Source organism: Phaseolus vulgaris, chromosome 3, assembly GCF_051622355.1.
Source record: "Phaseolus vulgaris cultivar YP4 chromosome 3, ASM5162235v1, whole genome shotgun sequence".
NCBI lineage: Eukaryota > Viridiplantae > Streptophyta > Magnoliopsida > Fabales > Fabaceae > Phaseolus > Phaseolus vulgaris.
In genome coordinates this window covers 29,975,966-29,991,122 of record NC_143500.1, presented here as the reverse complement: position 1 = coordinate 29,991,122, position 15,157 = coordinate 29,975,966, and the positions used below count along the sequence as shown (strand labels likewise).

General features: G+C 35.7%; 2 protein-coding genes across 2 annotated transcripts; one reads left to right on the top strand and one right to left on the bottom strand.

Moving 5' to 3' along the window:
* Positions 1-10,889: 10,889 nt before the first annotated feature.
* On the bottom strand, positions 10,890-11,857 carry LOC150028779 (uncharacterized). The gene is made up of 2 exons (XM_090300112.1): positions 11,468-11,857; positions 10,890-11,240 (listed from the first exon to the last, which is right to left on the bottom strand). Exons 1-2 carry the CDS (start codon positions 11,855-11,857, stop codon positions 10,890-10,892), a joined length of 741 nt encoding a protein of 246 aa, XP_090156238.1.
* Positions 11,858-13,697: 1,840 nt separating this feature from the next.
* Positions 13,698-14,664, top strand: LOC137806981 (pathogenesis-related protein 2). Its single transcript, XM_068607386.1, has 2 exons — positions 13,698-14,128; positions 14,232-14,664. The coding sequence occupies exons 1-2, from the start codon at positions 13,948-13,950 to the stop codon at positions 14,516-14,518; spliced, it is 468 nt and encodes a 155-aa protein (XP_068463487.1). The 5' UTR covers positions 13,698-13,947; the 3' UTR covers positions 14,519-14,664.
* The last annotated feature ends 493 nt before the right edge of the window (positions 14,665-15,157 follow it).

Below are 15,157 nucleotides of genomic sequence, written 5' to 3'. Positions count from 1 at the left end.
AGTACCTTAAATTAAGATAGTGCATAAACAGTTTACATAATAAAAGAAATATATGTTTGATCCCTAACATGCCCAAAATATTTTATTCAGTCACTCATGATCATAGATAATAAATAATATTATTTTTAATTCTTAATCGATTAAAAACTATTATGTGAAAATTGTACAAATTATATTTTCTTATTTAAATTTAACAAGGAGTCTATCATATATTTGAGAGTGTCAAGAATACAACTAATGAGGTGCAAACATATTTGAATTTAATATAGACATTTCAAATATAGAGGCAAATAAGTGTACTTAGTACATTATTATGAGTAAGTATACATTTTATAAATTAGTATAAAACTTAATTTAACATTTCAACTTGTAAAGTCATCAACATCTAATAGTCATTATAATCAAATAAAACTTAATTAATATTACTTTAATATATATGTCTTTGAATGTAATTAGTCATTAATTATTACAGCTTTGTTAATTATTAGCTATTAAAATTTCTACGAAATTAGGATCATTAATCGTCTGGTTATTAGGCAAGAATTTCTACATATTGTGTGGTTTGCATTAGACACAACATCAGATAAATCTTACTATTATGTATTAGAGCCACTTTTAAATCCTAGGACATGTGGTTTATGGGCCCATCATTTTGGATTATGGAGATAAAAAACTTTGATGATTCTCTCTTTTTATGGCAAGTGTACCGTGTCAGAAGTATTAAATTATGCATAAAGATGATAATCAAATTCACAAGGAACATTTCTAAAATCTCAAATATAATATTCTCTAAATATAATCTCACTCGTCTGTATTTCTCAAAACAATATAATATTCAATCTTTATTGATACTAATACACATATAAAAATTATTCATATCGATTCCTCGCATACAAAGTTATTAAGAGAATCTCGTCGATTCCTTGCATATTTATAAAAACTTTTTATATCATTATGAACATATGTTATAAAACAATTAACATTTCAAATCTATTCCTAACATTCAAATATGTTAAGCATCATCATTTAGGTTCAGATGCTTAGAAGTATTTTTCAGTCAAATCTAAGGATCAAAATCATAAATAATTTAAGCTTTGAGAATAAAATGATAATACCAATCATCAATCAAAAACTAAATATTATAGATAAATATCACCTCAATACATAAGAGTTTGAACAAATTACTCCCAATCCCAAAGGGCAGAATTAGCCACCCATGTTGGCCATTACAACGTGGAAGGCAAGAAAAAAAGATCCAAGATGTTTCTCCTTGACGATTGCCTCCTCTAGGTTTTTCTATCTCTTTCTATTCTCCCAATGATGTTTAGGGTTATGACTCACACCTTCTATTTAACCTAGTTGGGCTTAGGTTAAGTGACATCTCACTTAAGTGAGTTTACTTGCTTAAGCGAGTTTGACGACAAAAATCCCAACTTCACTCGAGTGAACTCGCTTGACCGAGAGTCTTGGACGAGTTCCTCTGGAGTGATCTTTCTTGGGCAAGTTTAGGTGATTTTTGAGCGAGTTTCCAATGTCCTAACTTTTCCTTTTCATCTTGTCCATTCTCTTTTAGCCATTTCATTTCCATTTTCCCCTAGAATGCTTAAATTAACACAAATTTGAGAATAATTCATTCTCGTTCATCTTATAATCACAAAACATGTAAAAAAAAATAAATTCCTAAATTAGGGATTAGATTATAGCTATTTTATCAATAAAAATATATTAATGTCTATCTTTTAATATGAAGTATTACTAAACTATGACATTTATTATTTCTCCATTGTCGCAAAATAAATTATGTTCATCTTTTTCTGGCTATGGTTGTTATTCATTCTTGACTTCTTTATCTGTTGGGTATTAAAAATATCTTCCTACATGATTTTTTTTATCGGTAAAGAATGAATTGAATTAAATAAGGCATTTGAGAGACGCCTTACACCATATACACAAAAAAAGGAGGCCGGTTTCCCCAAGTCTAAAAACACTAACCCTGACCACAACCTACACAATATCAAAATTCCAGTGCTTATTTCTTATCATCTCAAGATGTATGTCTTCCTACATGGTATATCACAAGAAGAAGTTTATATGGATTAACCCCTTGGTTTTACTACTTTGGTTATTCTCGTCTTGGTTTGTAAGTTTCCTTAATCCCTCTATGGTTTGGAACAATCTCCATGGACATGTTTTGATCATTTTAGTTTTTCCTTAATACAACTCAGCATGACTGGGTGAGGTTCATCATTTTGTCTTCTTCTCTAATTCTCCTTTTGGTAAGTGTATTTATCTTATTGTTTATATTAATGACATTGTAATTACTGTTAATGATAAGACTTGAATTCAGCACCTCAAAGAGCACCTTTCACAACAATTCATGCCAAAGATTTAGGTTGTCTCAAATATTTCTTAAGCATTGAATTTTCCTAATCCTCTTTTAGTGTTGTGATTCATAACATAAATATGCAATATTCATTCTTACTAAAACTAGTATGCTTGATTATCGCCCTCTAATACTCTTGTGGATCCCAATATTAAACTTCGTTCGAGTCAAGGAGAGTCATTGAAAAATGATATTAATACTTAGTAGGAAGACTCAATTATCTCATTATCACTAGACCTGATATCACTTCCGTACATTAAAAAAAGGTTTGAGAAGGATTATTGTATGAGGACATGATGTAATACTAAAATCACTTCTTGCTCTGACGCGAATTGGGCAGGATCATCATCGAATAAAAGATTCACTTCTTGGTATTGTATTCTTATTTGAGGAAACCTAATCTTATAAAAAAACAAAAATCAAAACATAGTCGCTAGAAATCGTGCAAAATCATAACAACCATTTATGAGCTTAGTTGGCTTAGGCAACTACTCACACTACAAAAATTTATTATTTTAGTAGGGGTTTATTAGTGGAGGTTATTATTACCTGTAGTAAGGTAAAGAAGTAGTAGAGGTTTTCTAAACCTCTGGTGAAAGGCATAAGTAGTAGAGGTTTTTCAAACCTTTGGTAAGCATAAATGGTAATTTAATGAGACAGAATAAGATATTTTAATTTTATTCCTTTCTCTTTTCAATTGGATTTTCCTTCCTTTTAACCTAATGTGTTCTTCTCCACAACAATGATGTCTAATGTCCCTAGATTCTCATTTCCTTCAATTAGAGCATTATTTTCGTCTTTATTTTCAAAAGGTACGCATTCTTTCAAAATCCAGTGGCCCCATTCTCTTATTTCCCTCTCTTTTTTTGCCTTCTATTTGTTGGGTTTATTAGTGTCTAAGTTCAAGAGGGGGGTGAATTGGACTCATAAATTTTTCATAGAGGAAAACTGTTTTAAGAAATCCTGATAGAAAAAATAGATTGATTCAGAGTAAAACAATTTTTTTTTTATTCCAAGTAGTAGTTTCAGAAATAGAACAATTTTTTTAGAAACAACAAATTTAATTTTGACTTAACAGTTCTACACACTTGCAGATTTAAATGATCAGTAACAAAGATATTTGGTGTAGACCTTAATTCTGGAAAGCAAATTTCAAACATTTTGAAAGCAGTTTTAAAAGAATAAGGATCCTGAACAAGATTGTTTAATTGAATTTTAACACTTGTATTACTCAGTCAAAGATTACAGATTTAGTGGTTTTTTTAAGCAAGATAAAGATTTTATCAGAATCTTGAAGAACAATATATGATTTAGCCCAATTATAGTTAAAACAAAAGATTCAATTTTAAAACAACAAATTCATTTTATTGCAGATTATCATATTTCAGATTTAATTGCAGTAATCAAGAAGAGAGAAAGGCACACACAGTTCTATATTGGTTCAATCGGCAAGAGTTGCATCCATTCCCACCTTATACCAAGGTGGATTCCACTAATGCAAAGCAATCTTTACAAAAACACCACTTAGTTCTTGAACCTTCCAAGAACCAAGATCACAAGCTAAAAAATTATATTTCAGTAGCACACTAACTTCTAGAGACCAAATCAAGAAGTACAATTACAAACACCTTTACAAATAGAAACTATAGGAAAGAAAACACCTGGATTGCAGATACAAGAGTTCAAAAATAGGACCCTCACAATTGCAACACTTTGATAGAACCTTTAATCTTTAACCGAAAGTCACCAGCAAAAGTGCACTTGAAGTTTTTAAGAAAAACTTTCAAAAACTAAAGCGAATTTCAAACTCTCATTGAAAGCACTTGAAAACTGTATGCAAATCGTGATTGCAAGGTGTGCTTTTACCTGAGATCAACCCCTTCTTTATAGGTTTAAAATCAAAACACATTTTCAATAAACTATTAAGAATTGTTATAAAAAAATAGATTGAAGTTCAAAAGAACAAATTGTTTTTTTAAAATACACATGGTGGTAACATGACCACTTTCAGATTAGTAGATAACGGTAACTGTGAGCAAAACTGAATTTAGAATCCAAACTGAATTTTTGAAAAAGCTTAACAGTTTTGCACCAGTACAAAAGAATCAATTGTTTTGTCAAAGAAAAGATTGATTTTTATGCAGTAAATCAGTTTTTGAAAAAACTTGAAACAAATTTTCAAAATACTTTGTAAGAAACCTTTTTGCTTGAGCTCATCACTATGGTTATGGGATATAAGGTAGATCATAGTGCAAAGGCTATTTAAACAACATCTAACCTAACAAGGACCATGGACACATGTACATCAGCCTTTAAGAAGATTTTCTTCATCAAATACTTTCTTTATCCAAGTTGAGTAGAGTCTTCATCTATCTTCAACACAATCTTCACCATCATCACATAGCAATCGTCGCTTTCTTCTCCTCAGTCTTTGTTTTTCACTTTTCTTTCCTTTATTTTCAAGTTCGTCTGACTATGGGGAACTAGAGAATGTGGAAGGTGTCATCGAAGGAGAAGACTTGGAGGGTTAAGGGGAGGAGGTGTTCACGAAGCTCCGGGAACAAGTACCTGAGGTTAGGGACTCTGGCTCAGCTTCACTACTTCAAGCCTTCAGGTTCGACTTCTGTTGAAGGAAGATGTTGTTGCATCAATCTCGGGAAGAAGTGAGTGGCAATGTTGCATGAGAGGAAGAGTGTGAAGCACTACAAAAAAACATGTAAGTTGTGGCGGTTTTAATATGGCGGTTATTAAAAATTGTCACAATTATCTGTATAATACTATAGGTTAACAAGCGTCACATCTTCCCTTTAAAATATGTCATTTACAATCGCCATTTTATGAAAGTAGACCACCCTTCCCCATTTTTCGTTCCCTCTAGAGACTTTATCTTTTTACCAAAAATAATTTTCCCCATTCCCTCCATAACACTACTCTTTTTCCCCCAAATATAATTTCCCCCTAAACATTGTATTTGACAAATCTTTGAAGCTTGTGAAACCGTCTCATCTCTTCTTTTTCAAAACCTTCACACAAACTCGCACTCTGTAATCGTCAACCCTATGCAACCACGCTCATTCCCCTCTTCCTTTCTCATCCCATTCATCAATCGCCGCCAATATTCCCCCTCTTAAGATATCCAATAGCGCCCCTATCACTCAAACTTTGATTTCCTCTCCCAACCCTCCTTCTGCCCCCTTTAGTCCCTCGTGCCACCAACATGTCACCACTCCACCATCCTTGAGTGCGACTAGTTTGATACTTCCACCATCGACTCTGCCTTTAGTCGTTGGGTTAGCTTTTAAGTTCATATTGTTGCTGATCTTCCTTCCCCTACTTTCAACCTTATGATTCCATATACACATATGTGGTATTAGGGAACTTGTTTAGATTCTTTGATGGAGATCAAGCCCAAGAGAACATGGAGGCCACTCATCAAGCTCAAGAAGAGGTGGAGGCACAAATGGAGGACGCCCATGGAGGTCAAAGTCCACCTCAAAGGATTACAAGAAGCATGTTCAAAACCTTGGGAGCTAGAGGACATTTATTTTCTCTTTTTGTAGTGTCTTTAGTTGAAGGTGCTTAGAGGGAAACCTTAGAAACCTCTTTTGTTATAGCATCTTTTAGGTTTTAAATAGGACCTTTAGGGGGGTGTATTAGTAGATAGGTGTAGGAGTAGAATAGGGGGTGCCAAAGTGAAGGAAGGGATCACACCTTCCTTGCTTAGGCAATTAGCGCCGGTTCTAGTGGCTTTTGGAGGGAATTTTAAATTGTTTAGCTTTCATTTTTTCAGCACCTTAGGCTATAAATAGAGGTGCCTTCCTTGTAAATTTGAGATTTGAATTTTATCTAAAGAAACTATACTCAAAATTGGAGTGAGCATTTGGAGAGCTTTGAGCTTCTTCTCTAGTCTTATCTTGAAGGACCATGGTTTCCTCAAGTGGCGGCTTCCACACTCATCTAGGAGCATCCATTCTTCTAGTGGCGTGATCATCCAACCATTCCTCCATCTTCATGAGCATTCTCTTCTCCTTCCTTTCTTCTTCTTCAATTTGTTCATGTTTCCTTGTGTTTTGAGTTGTCTAGCTTTCGGTTTTTCTATTTTCAGCACCTATATTCTGTTTTGTTTTTAAATTCTGTTCGGTTCTTTTGTTTTAAGTTCAATTCTGTTCGGTTTCTTCTTTTCCTTCTCCTTTGTTGATTCAATTTGACAATATTTGGTTCATCCAAATGAGTTTGGGATTTGGTACTTGTTATTGGTGAGTTCTTGATTTTAGAACCATGATCCAACTTCTAAGAAAGTGCCTCTACATTTTCCAGCTCAAGGTGATTCCTCAAAGTGTCAAGAATCTTGTTCTATGTGGCTATTGGAATCACATCATGTGGTATCAGAAAAATGCAAAAGTTTAACCCAATTAAGTTTTCAAAATTTTAAAATATCTATCTTTTATCATTTTTAGTTGTTTTATGATTTATATGTGCATTAAAAAACACAACCTATTAAAACAACACAACCCCTTTAAAAAAAACACACAAAAAATGAAAATAGTAGGGTTTTGCAAAAGCCTTAGAAATAATGGGGGTTTTGAAAACCTCTGAAAGTAAGAAAACCCCTAAAAATAATGGGGATTTTGGAAAACTTCGGGAAATAATGTGGGTTTGGAAAACCCCTGGAAGTAACGGGGATTCAGAAAACCCCTGGAAGTAACGGAAGTTCAGAAAACCTCCAGAAAGGTTTTACAAAATTGCTGTAAAATAATTTATCTTTCAGGGATTACTCAAAATCATCAATATTTCGTTAACGACGTTAGATCTTTCAGAAGAAAAACAAACTAAGGATAACGCACTTAACGGGAGTTAAAACCCTCGAAAACATTAAATATAACTCTTATTAAACATGTCTTTTAGTAAATAATTAAAAATTAAAAATAATAAAAATCAATTGTCAGTTCTTATAAAAAAGAGATACAATAGAAAAATCAAAATTGATTTTGTCCACACATTGAGTATATCTATAATAAATTTGGTGCATATGAAATATATATTCTAACTAAAGGGTGCATTTTTTGTTTATCAGCAAAGAATGAAATAAAATAAAAGAGATACTTCAGGGGTATCTCAACCCGTCTACAGTAACCACGACATCCAAACCAACTAAGATACTAGTTTCTTAAAAAAGGAAAAGAACTCATTTAGACAATGAGTATTCCTTCCACCAACCCAAAAACCTACACAAATGGTCTAATGAAACTAGTGCTTAAGGTCCCCCACAATACCACAATTCAACACTCATTATGCCACTTATGTAGCAGAGCCAGGTATAATAATAAAAAGAAATGGTTACGGCAGTATCTAAGGATTTAAATCCAAACCTCATCTACTACCTACGCACACCCATCCATCAAAACTTTTGCCCTCCCTTCCTCCCCATCATGATGCTCTCCATTTGTTTCAAGCTTCTTTGGTCGTTTTAACATCACAATTGTGGCTTAGAATCTCCCTTCCACATGCTATTTACTGATATGCAATGCCTTGGCGTTCTTCATCTTCCATGAACCAGCAACGGTCTTAGGCATCCAATATACCTCGGTGCAACTCTTTACTGCTTCTCCATTTATTATAATAGTGCAGCAGTTCCACCACCTAGGGAGTGCCCAACGATCTTGATTTTGAAGTGGGGGTATAGGATATGAGCTTCAAGTAGTACAATAATGCATTGTTTTCTAATCCAACCAGCAGCAGAAACCATACCCTGGTGTGCATATCCAGAAACTATGTTCTGCTTCTCATGCTGACTGCAAATGAAGTGATCGAAAGAGACTGGAGTACAGAGTGCATATGTAAAAGTGTCTTTTATGCTACGCGTTCCACGGATGAACACAATCAAACTTTTTGATTCTCTATCAAGTATAACCTTGAGAATCCTAGTTGTTCTATTCTCATAGAGGATATCCTCCTTCTTGATTGCAGGAGAACGTTTGTAGCTGCTGGAAAGCATGGCACATTCCAACATTCTCTTCAACTCATATAACTCCTTTACGAATTGGGAGCCTTTCAGTTCTACACAATCAGTTCTTTCACGGCATTCACTTCCATATGTTTACTTACCCTTTGGCTTTAAACTTAACAGATAACCACCTTGCCAAGCCACCATCTTCACATTGATATTCCATTAGCACTAGAATGCTTCAGAAACCAAGGCTCAGAGGCAACAACCATATAATTGTGATTTCTTAAAACACCAGAACCCTCTAACATAACCACATAAGTTTCCCATCCAGCTGAAAAAACAATACTTGCCCCCTTTCAAACCACTATCTGCCATCCTTAGAACACTTTTTCCACCCTACCAACAAACTTTCTATTCAGCACTTTCCAAACCAAAGACACGTATTCCTGGAGAACCAACACCTTAATTGCTTCTGCAGTAGATTAAAAAATGGACAGTATCCCACAATAACCCACTATACCAAATCAGAACATAAAAAATTCCATCAAAATTCCATGCCGACAACTCCAAATTTTAGATACAGAGCTCTATGTGGTTCGACAAAGCACCCTATAAAAAACTACACAAGATGGGCCCTCGCTGGAAGCACCAACCAGGATCCAACGTACTGTTTACCTATCTTTACATCAGCCTCATCATCAAAACTCTCCATTAGTCTTAGAACAAAAACGTATAACAGTCTTTCTGCTCTTGATGGCCCCTTACTGCACTCTAGTGAGCTTCTTACTAGCGGAAACCAACCACCTAGATATCTACTAGACACCCACGGGCTGAGGCCACAACTCCTCAAAAAAGCCTTCCCACAACCTGCTTACCCTTGTGTTCTCAGTTCTGTTTTTGCACCAGCACCCTAGACATGTGTTACCACCTTGTGTTTACCACAACAAAAACCAACTGCTTCAGGAAAAAAGACGAATTTTACAGCCTAAGAGTCAGTACACTCACACCACAGCGAGAAGGCACTGGTTCAGGTTCATAATCCAGTCAGAGAAAGCGTACGAGAAGCCAACTACCTTGTCTTTTAACCACAACCAGGACTGTAGTAGGGCATTATGGAAAATCTCATTAGCGTCAGGGACCCCTTCCTTGAAAACCACCAGATTCCTCTGTTTCCAGATGCAGCTAACAATTGCCGCCCATAATCCTAGCCACACCTGGTTTTGTTTATTAAAGAGATGGATTAAGTGAAAATTCTGCATATGATCCTTAATACCCCTATTTTGGGCCCCCAAAATACCAATCCAACGGTAGCACCTTGACCAAACTTGTTATGCAAAAATACAGTCAAGGAAGAGGTGTTGAGAGGATTCTACTAACATATTACATAACGCATACAAAGGCGAATTCACCAACACTCCCCTTCTTATAAGATTGACTCTAGTTGGAATTCTATCCAAAAGTACTCTCCAAGCAGTGGCAAGCACTTTTGGCATGGCTTTTGCTTGCCATAAGCTACAAAACACACCTTCCCTTATGTCGAGTTGTTGATGAATGGCCAAAATAGAATAGGCTGATTTTACGGAAAACATACCTTTCGGGTCCCCCCTCCAAAGGAGATGGTCCAGGGCTTCCTTGCACATACTCCCCGTACTCAGTATAGATAGCAAGTCTGTCTCCAAATTAGACTCCCATTCGTACCTGTCCCTTCTCCAATTCAACCCCCACCCTCACCGCCACCTGTCCTCTTCCCATCTTCCCACCTCCCCCACTACTTTACCTTGATCGCAAGGCAAAGAGTAGAGTCTGGGATACAGTGTTTTCAGACTAGTGGTTTGAATCCACACATCCTCCCAAAATCTCATTGTTGCCCCGTTGCCTACTTTCCACACAGTAGCCTTTTGGAACCATCCTTTTTCAACCCCGTAACCGCAAGTCTTGGCTAGATCCCTCCAACACCAAGATTGGTATTTTAACCTAGCCTGTCTTATATATGGTTTTGTACCGTATTTGGATACAAGAATTTCTTTCCATTTTCCTCCCTTACCAGACATAATCCGCCATTTCCATTTTGCCAAAAGAGCTTAATTAAAATTCCTAATCTCTTTCACTCCCAGACCTCCTTCCTCTAGGGGATTACAAACATTGTCCCAACTAACCCAAGAGATCGATTTGTTTTGTCTTCCCCAATCCCAAAGAAATTTTCTTTGAATGCTGCTGATTTTATTACACACTGCTACCGGGGCTTTGAAAATAGAAAGGTAAAACAATGGTATGGCAGTGAACATCAATTTTCCTTACTACCGGTTCCCAGAACTGCTTCTTCCTTGGATTTCCTCCCACTTCTACCCCTAGATATTGGAAGGGGATCCTCATGGTCTTACAATTTAAAGTCTTCGCATATGTATTCATGGCAAAACTATCCACACCGATTCCTGCCAACTTAGATTTGTGGAAGTTGACTTTTAGACCTGAAACAATTTTATAGCACCGAAGGATGGCCTTAATTGCAAAAATATTATCAAAAGAATCTTCACACGTGAAAAGTGTGTCATCTGCAAACTATAATAGGCAACACTCAATGCTATTCCTTCCCACCTTTACTCCCCTGAGCATATCCTTTCTCAAAGCTTGTCTCACCATCCTTCCTAAACCTTCAGCCACCACTAAGAACAAGAATGGTGCCAATGGATGACCCTGTATCAACCCCCTAGAAGGTTTGAATTCCTGAGAGGGGCTTCCATTGACCAACACAGATGACGAAGCCAAACACCCTTTAACCCACAATATCCATTTGTCGTGAAAACCCAACCTTCGCATCATATCAAGCAGAAAACTCCACCTTACGGAATCATATGCCTTTTCAAAGTCCACCTTGAAACATACCTCACTCTTCATCTTACTCCTAATCTCCTATAGAACTTCATTTGCCATAACAACGATGTCCATAAGTCCTCTATCTCTTAGGAAATTTGACTGGTAATCGTCAATGATCAAAGGCATAATTTTCTTCATACGACATGACATGATTTTGGTAATGATCTTGTATATAACTCCCACAAGTGATATGGGTCTGAACTGATCAAGCGAAGAGGGGTCCCTTACCTTGGGCACAAGAGCAATGAAAGACGCATTACAACCTTTTGGGAATGACCCTGTACCGTGAAGAAATTCACAACTGCCATTACATCTGATTTAATCACATCCCAACAGCTCTGAATGAAATTAAAGTTGAACCCATCCGAGCCTGGGTTCTTTGACCCTCCACATTGCCATACAGTGTCCTTCACTTTTTCCTTAGAGAAACTAACAATCATATTCCTATTCACCTCCAAGGTTAGGGTTTTGAACTCCACTGATCCCAGATTTACACCCACGTCCTGTGTAGCCGTGAACCTTTTTTCAAACAACTTTGCTTCCCTACGTACTATTTGCGATTCCTCACACCATTGAGAATCCACCTCAACACCTTTGACCTCATTTTTAAGTCTTCTCCATCTTATTGTACCGTGGAAGAATTTAGAGTTCATATCTCCATGATTGATCCAATTCGCTCTTGCTTTTTTTTTCTGTAGATTGAATCTAACTTTTTGTCAACCATCCCTAGTTGACTGAGTAGTTCCATCCTTCTCATCCTCCCGGTTTCCTCTAATCCTTCATCGTCATCCTTTCCATCTAGCTCCTCAATTTCGGATAGAATGCGTCTTTTATTTGATTCCACACAACCAAAAACATTTTTGTTCCACTCTTTAAGATCAACCTTCAAGAGTTTCAGCTTATCTTTGAGAATGGACATGCTATTACCTTGCACCTCATACGAATCCCATTTGTCCTTTTCCATAACCTTAAAGCCCGGTTCCTTAAGCCACACATCAAAGGATTTAAATGGTTTAGGACCCCAGTCTTTAACACACAATTTCAATACTAGAGCATAGTGGTCTGATACTGTCCTTGGTTGTATATACTACTTGGACACTGACCATATCTAAAGCCACGCTTCAGACACAAGGAATCTATCTAATATGCTCTTAGTGTGCCATTAGCCTTGTACCATGTATACTTCTTACCTACACAGGGGATGTCCAACAGACCATTATTTTCAATAAACCTGTTAAAACCATCAATCTCCTTCTTTTGGCTTGAACAACCTCCAATCCTTTTCCTTTCTTCTTCCCTCCGTACAGCATTGAAATCACCACACACAACCCAAGCCAAGTTGCAATAAGATTGCTTTAGTGCCGTCAAAACTTCCCACTGTACATAGACATTCACCACCACACACTGACGTTTTGTTTTAAGATGACATACCACAATTGCGATCAAACTGGTTCCTACTTGTGAGTGCCATAAGAGAAAACTTCTTTATGCCACATTGTTACTATGCTCCCTGCCCCATTGGTCCCTTCATTAAGAACCCAACTGATATTACTATCTCCCCATAACGAGTAACATCTAACGTCAGTGAACGAGGGAGTTTTCGTTTCCTGCAAACAAAGAAATTCAGCACCCTCCTTTGACACAATATGGTTCAGATGTCGTGCTTTCACCCCTCCTCTCAAACCTCTAATGTTGAGGTTGACAATTATCATGGTAACTCCTTTGATCTACCCACCTGAAACCCCTTTTTGACATCATTGTCCCTTACCTCCGTATGATCTAGCTCTCCAACCATGTTCCCCTCCTCCCCTGAACATTGCATAACGAGGTTTTGACCCGTATCCCATATTCTGACCGCAGCCTTATTTGTTAATTATTACTAGGAGATGAGGATCATTCTTATTAGGAAAAAATTGTTTATTATAAAATACTTTTTATTTTTAATATTAATGTCTAAAAACTAAAATTTTCTTTAACAAACAAGATTTTTAAATTTTTAAATTCGTTGGCGTAAATAAACTCTCGTTGTCTTATTTATAAGTTCTTCTATAAAATGTACTGTTAAAAATTTAGAAAATAAGTCATATTTTAAAATATATTAATTGAAAATAGATTATGTTGAACATTAATAATAATTATACAGGCTAACGATCATCTTTACAAAAGAAAATAATATTACTTTGTCGAAACTGGTTACGGAAACCCCAAACTCCAATTATTTCAACAACATCTGGAAGGGCGTCTATAAAGAATTCTTTATATTTTTCATGGCTGCGAATTTTATATACTAATTCTTTAATATAAAATATCAAATTATCCATTCCCAAATACTGTAGGTAGACAGTCGCAATAGTTGACGATGAAAATCAGGTATATACACCATTTATCTTCTTTGAATTTCAAAGCTCCCAAATCGCAATACCCACGAACACATCAAATAATAATATTTAACATTACATAAAAGAGATTGATTGTTGAAAAATACAAAAGAACATACATGCTATTTTTAAAAATATTGTTTATTTACATAAAAAAGAATGTTCTTGGTAAACAAAACACAGATGATGACCCATCAAGCTTAAGCAGCTTCACACTATGGTATTCATAGAAACAATAGCATAATCACACCAAAGTTTGTGGTTATAAATAGAAGGCAGTCCTCTGGCAAATACCCACACAGCAAACATCTTCTCCTTCTCTTCTGATATTATATATTCTTCCATTTCATTAGATTCCATTCATCATGGCTGTTTTCACCTTCGAAGACCAAACCACTTCTCCCGTGGCTCCAGCTACCCTTTACAAAGCTCTTGTGAAGGACGCCGATAACATCGTCCCAAAGGCCGTTGATTCCTTCAAGAGTGTTGAAATCGTTGAGGGCAACGGTGGCCCCGGAACCATCAAGAAGATCTCTTTCCTCGAGGGTACCATTTCATTCATCTTCTATATATTTTGTGTATGTGCATTGCATTGACAGAACAACATATAAAATAAACTAACTGTGAATTGTGAATTGTGAATGGACAGATGGGGAGACAAAGTTTGTGTTGCACAAAATAGAAGGAATAGATGAGGCAAACTTGGGATACAGCTACAGCATAGTTGGAGGTGCTGCCTTGCCAGAGACTGCAGAGAAGATCACAATCGACTCCAAACTCAGTGATGGGCCCAACGGAGGATCAGTTGTAAAGTTGAGTATAAAATACCACAGCAAAGGAGATGCTCCACCCAATGAAGATGAGCTCAAAACTGGCAAAGCCAAGAGTGATGCTCTTTTCAAGGTCATCGAGGCTTACCTTTTGGCCAATGCTTGAATTATTACCAACGTCTTCTTTATCTTATAAACGTATAACACTGTCTTTCCTTTCTTATTTTTATTTTCTCCTGTTGGGAAACATTTCTCATATCTTTGTATCTCACTTCATCAATAAATTATAATAAATCAAAGCAAATTTTATAACTTTTCTTATCTTAATTGCGAGTTTAATTCGGTTATAAACCAGAAGAGATAAACAAAAGAAAAAAAAAGAAAGGTAAAGAATATGAGAATGAATATCTCTTCTATTATTTTATTTAAAATCAAAACAAATAGTATGAATATATACAAATATTACACTCATTATAGGTCTAACTAATGAGAGAAAGAATTCTTGTAATAAAGAATTACAAAAAACGCCATTAATATTAACATTCTTATAGTAATTCAATATTCTTTTAGTACCTTAAATTAAAATATTGCATAAATAGTTTCCATAATAAAAGAAATATGTGTTTGACCCCTAACATGAAAAAAATTTATCCAGTCAATCAATATCATAGATAATAAATAATTTTATTTTTAAATCCAAATCAGATTAAAAACTATTATGTGAAAATTGTACAAATTATATTTTCTTATTTAAATTTAGACTAGCTAAATTTGTGATTAGATTTTAGGTAGGAGTTTATTTTAT

Excerpts from the sequence above, each read along its gene's own strand:
- LOC150028779 (XM_090300112.1), bottom strand. The coding sequence starts at position 11,857 with ATGAACTCTAAATTCTTCCACGGTACAATAAGATGGAGAAGACTTAAA. Across the intron at positions 11,241-11,467 it reads TACAGGGTCATTCCCAAAAG|GAGATTAGGAGTAAGATGAA; the intron begins GTTGTAATGCGT and ends GAAGTTCTATAG.
- LOC137806981 (XM_068607386.1), top strand. The coding sequence starts at position 13,948 with ATGGCTGTTTTCACCTTCGAAGACCAAACCACTTCTCCCGTGGCTCCA. Across the intron at positions 14,129-14,231 it reads GAAGATCTCTTTCCTCGAGG|ATGGGGAGACAAAGTTTGTG; the intron begins GTACCATTTCAT and ends GTGAATGGACAG.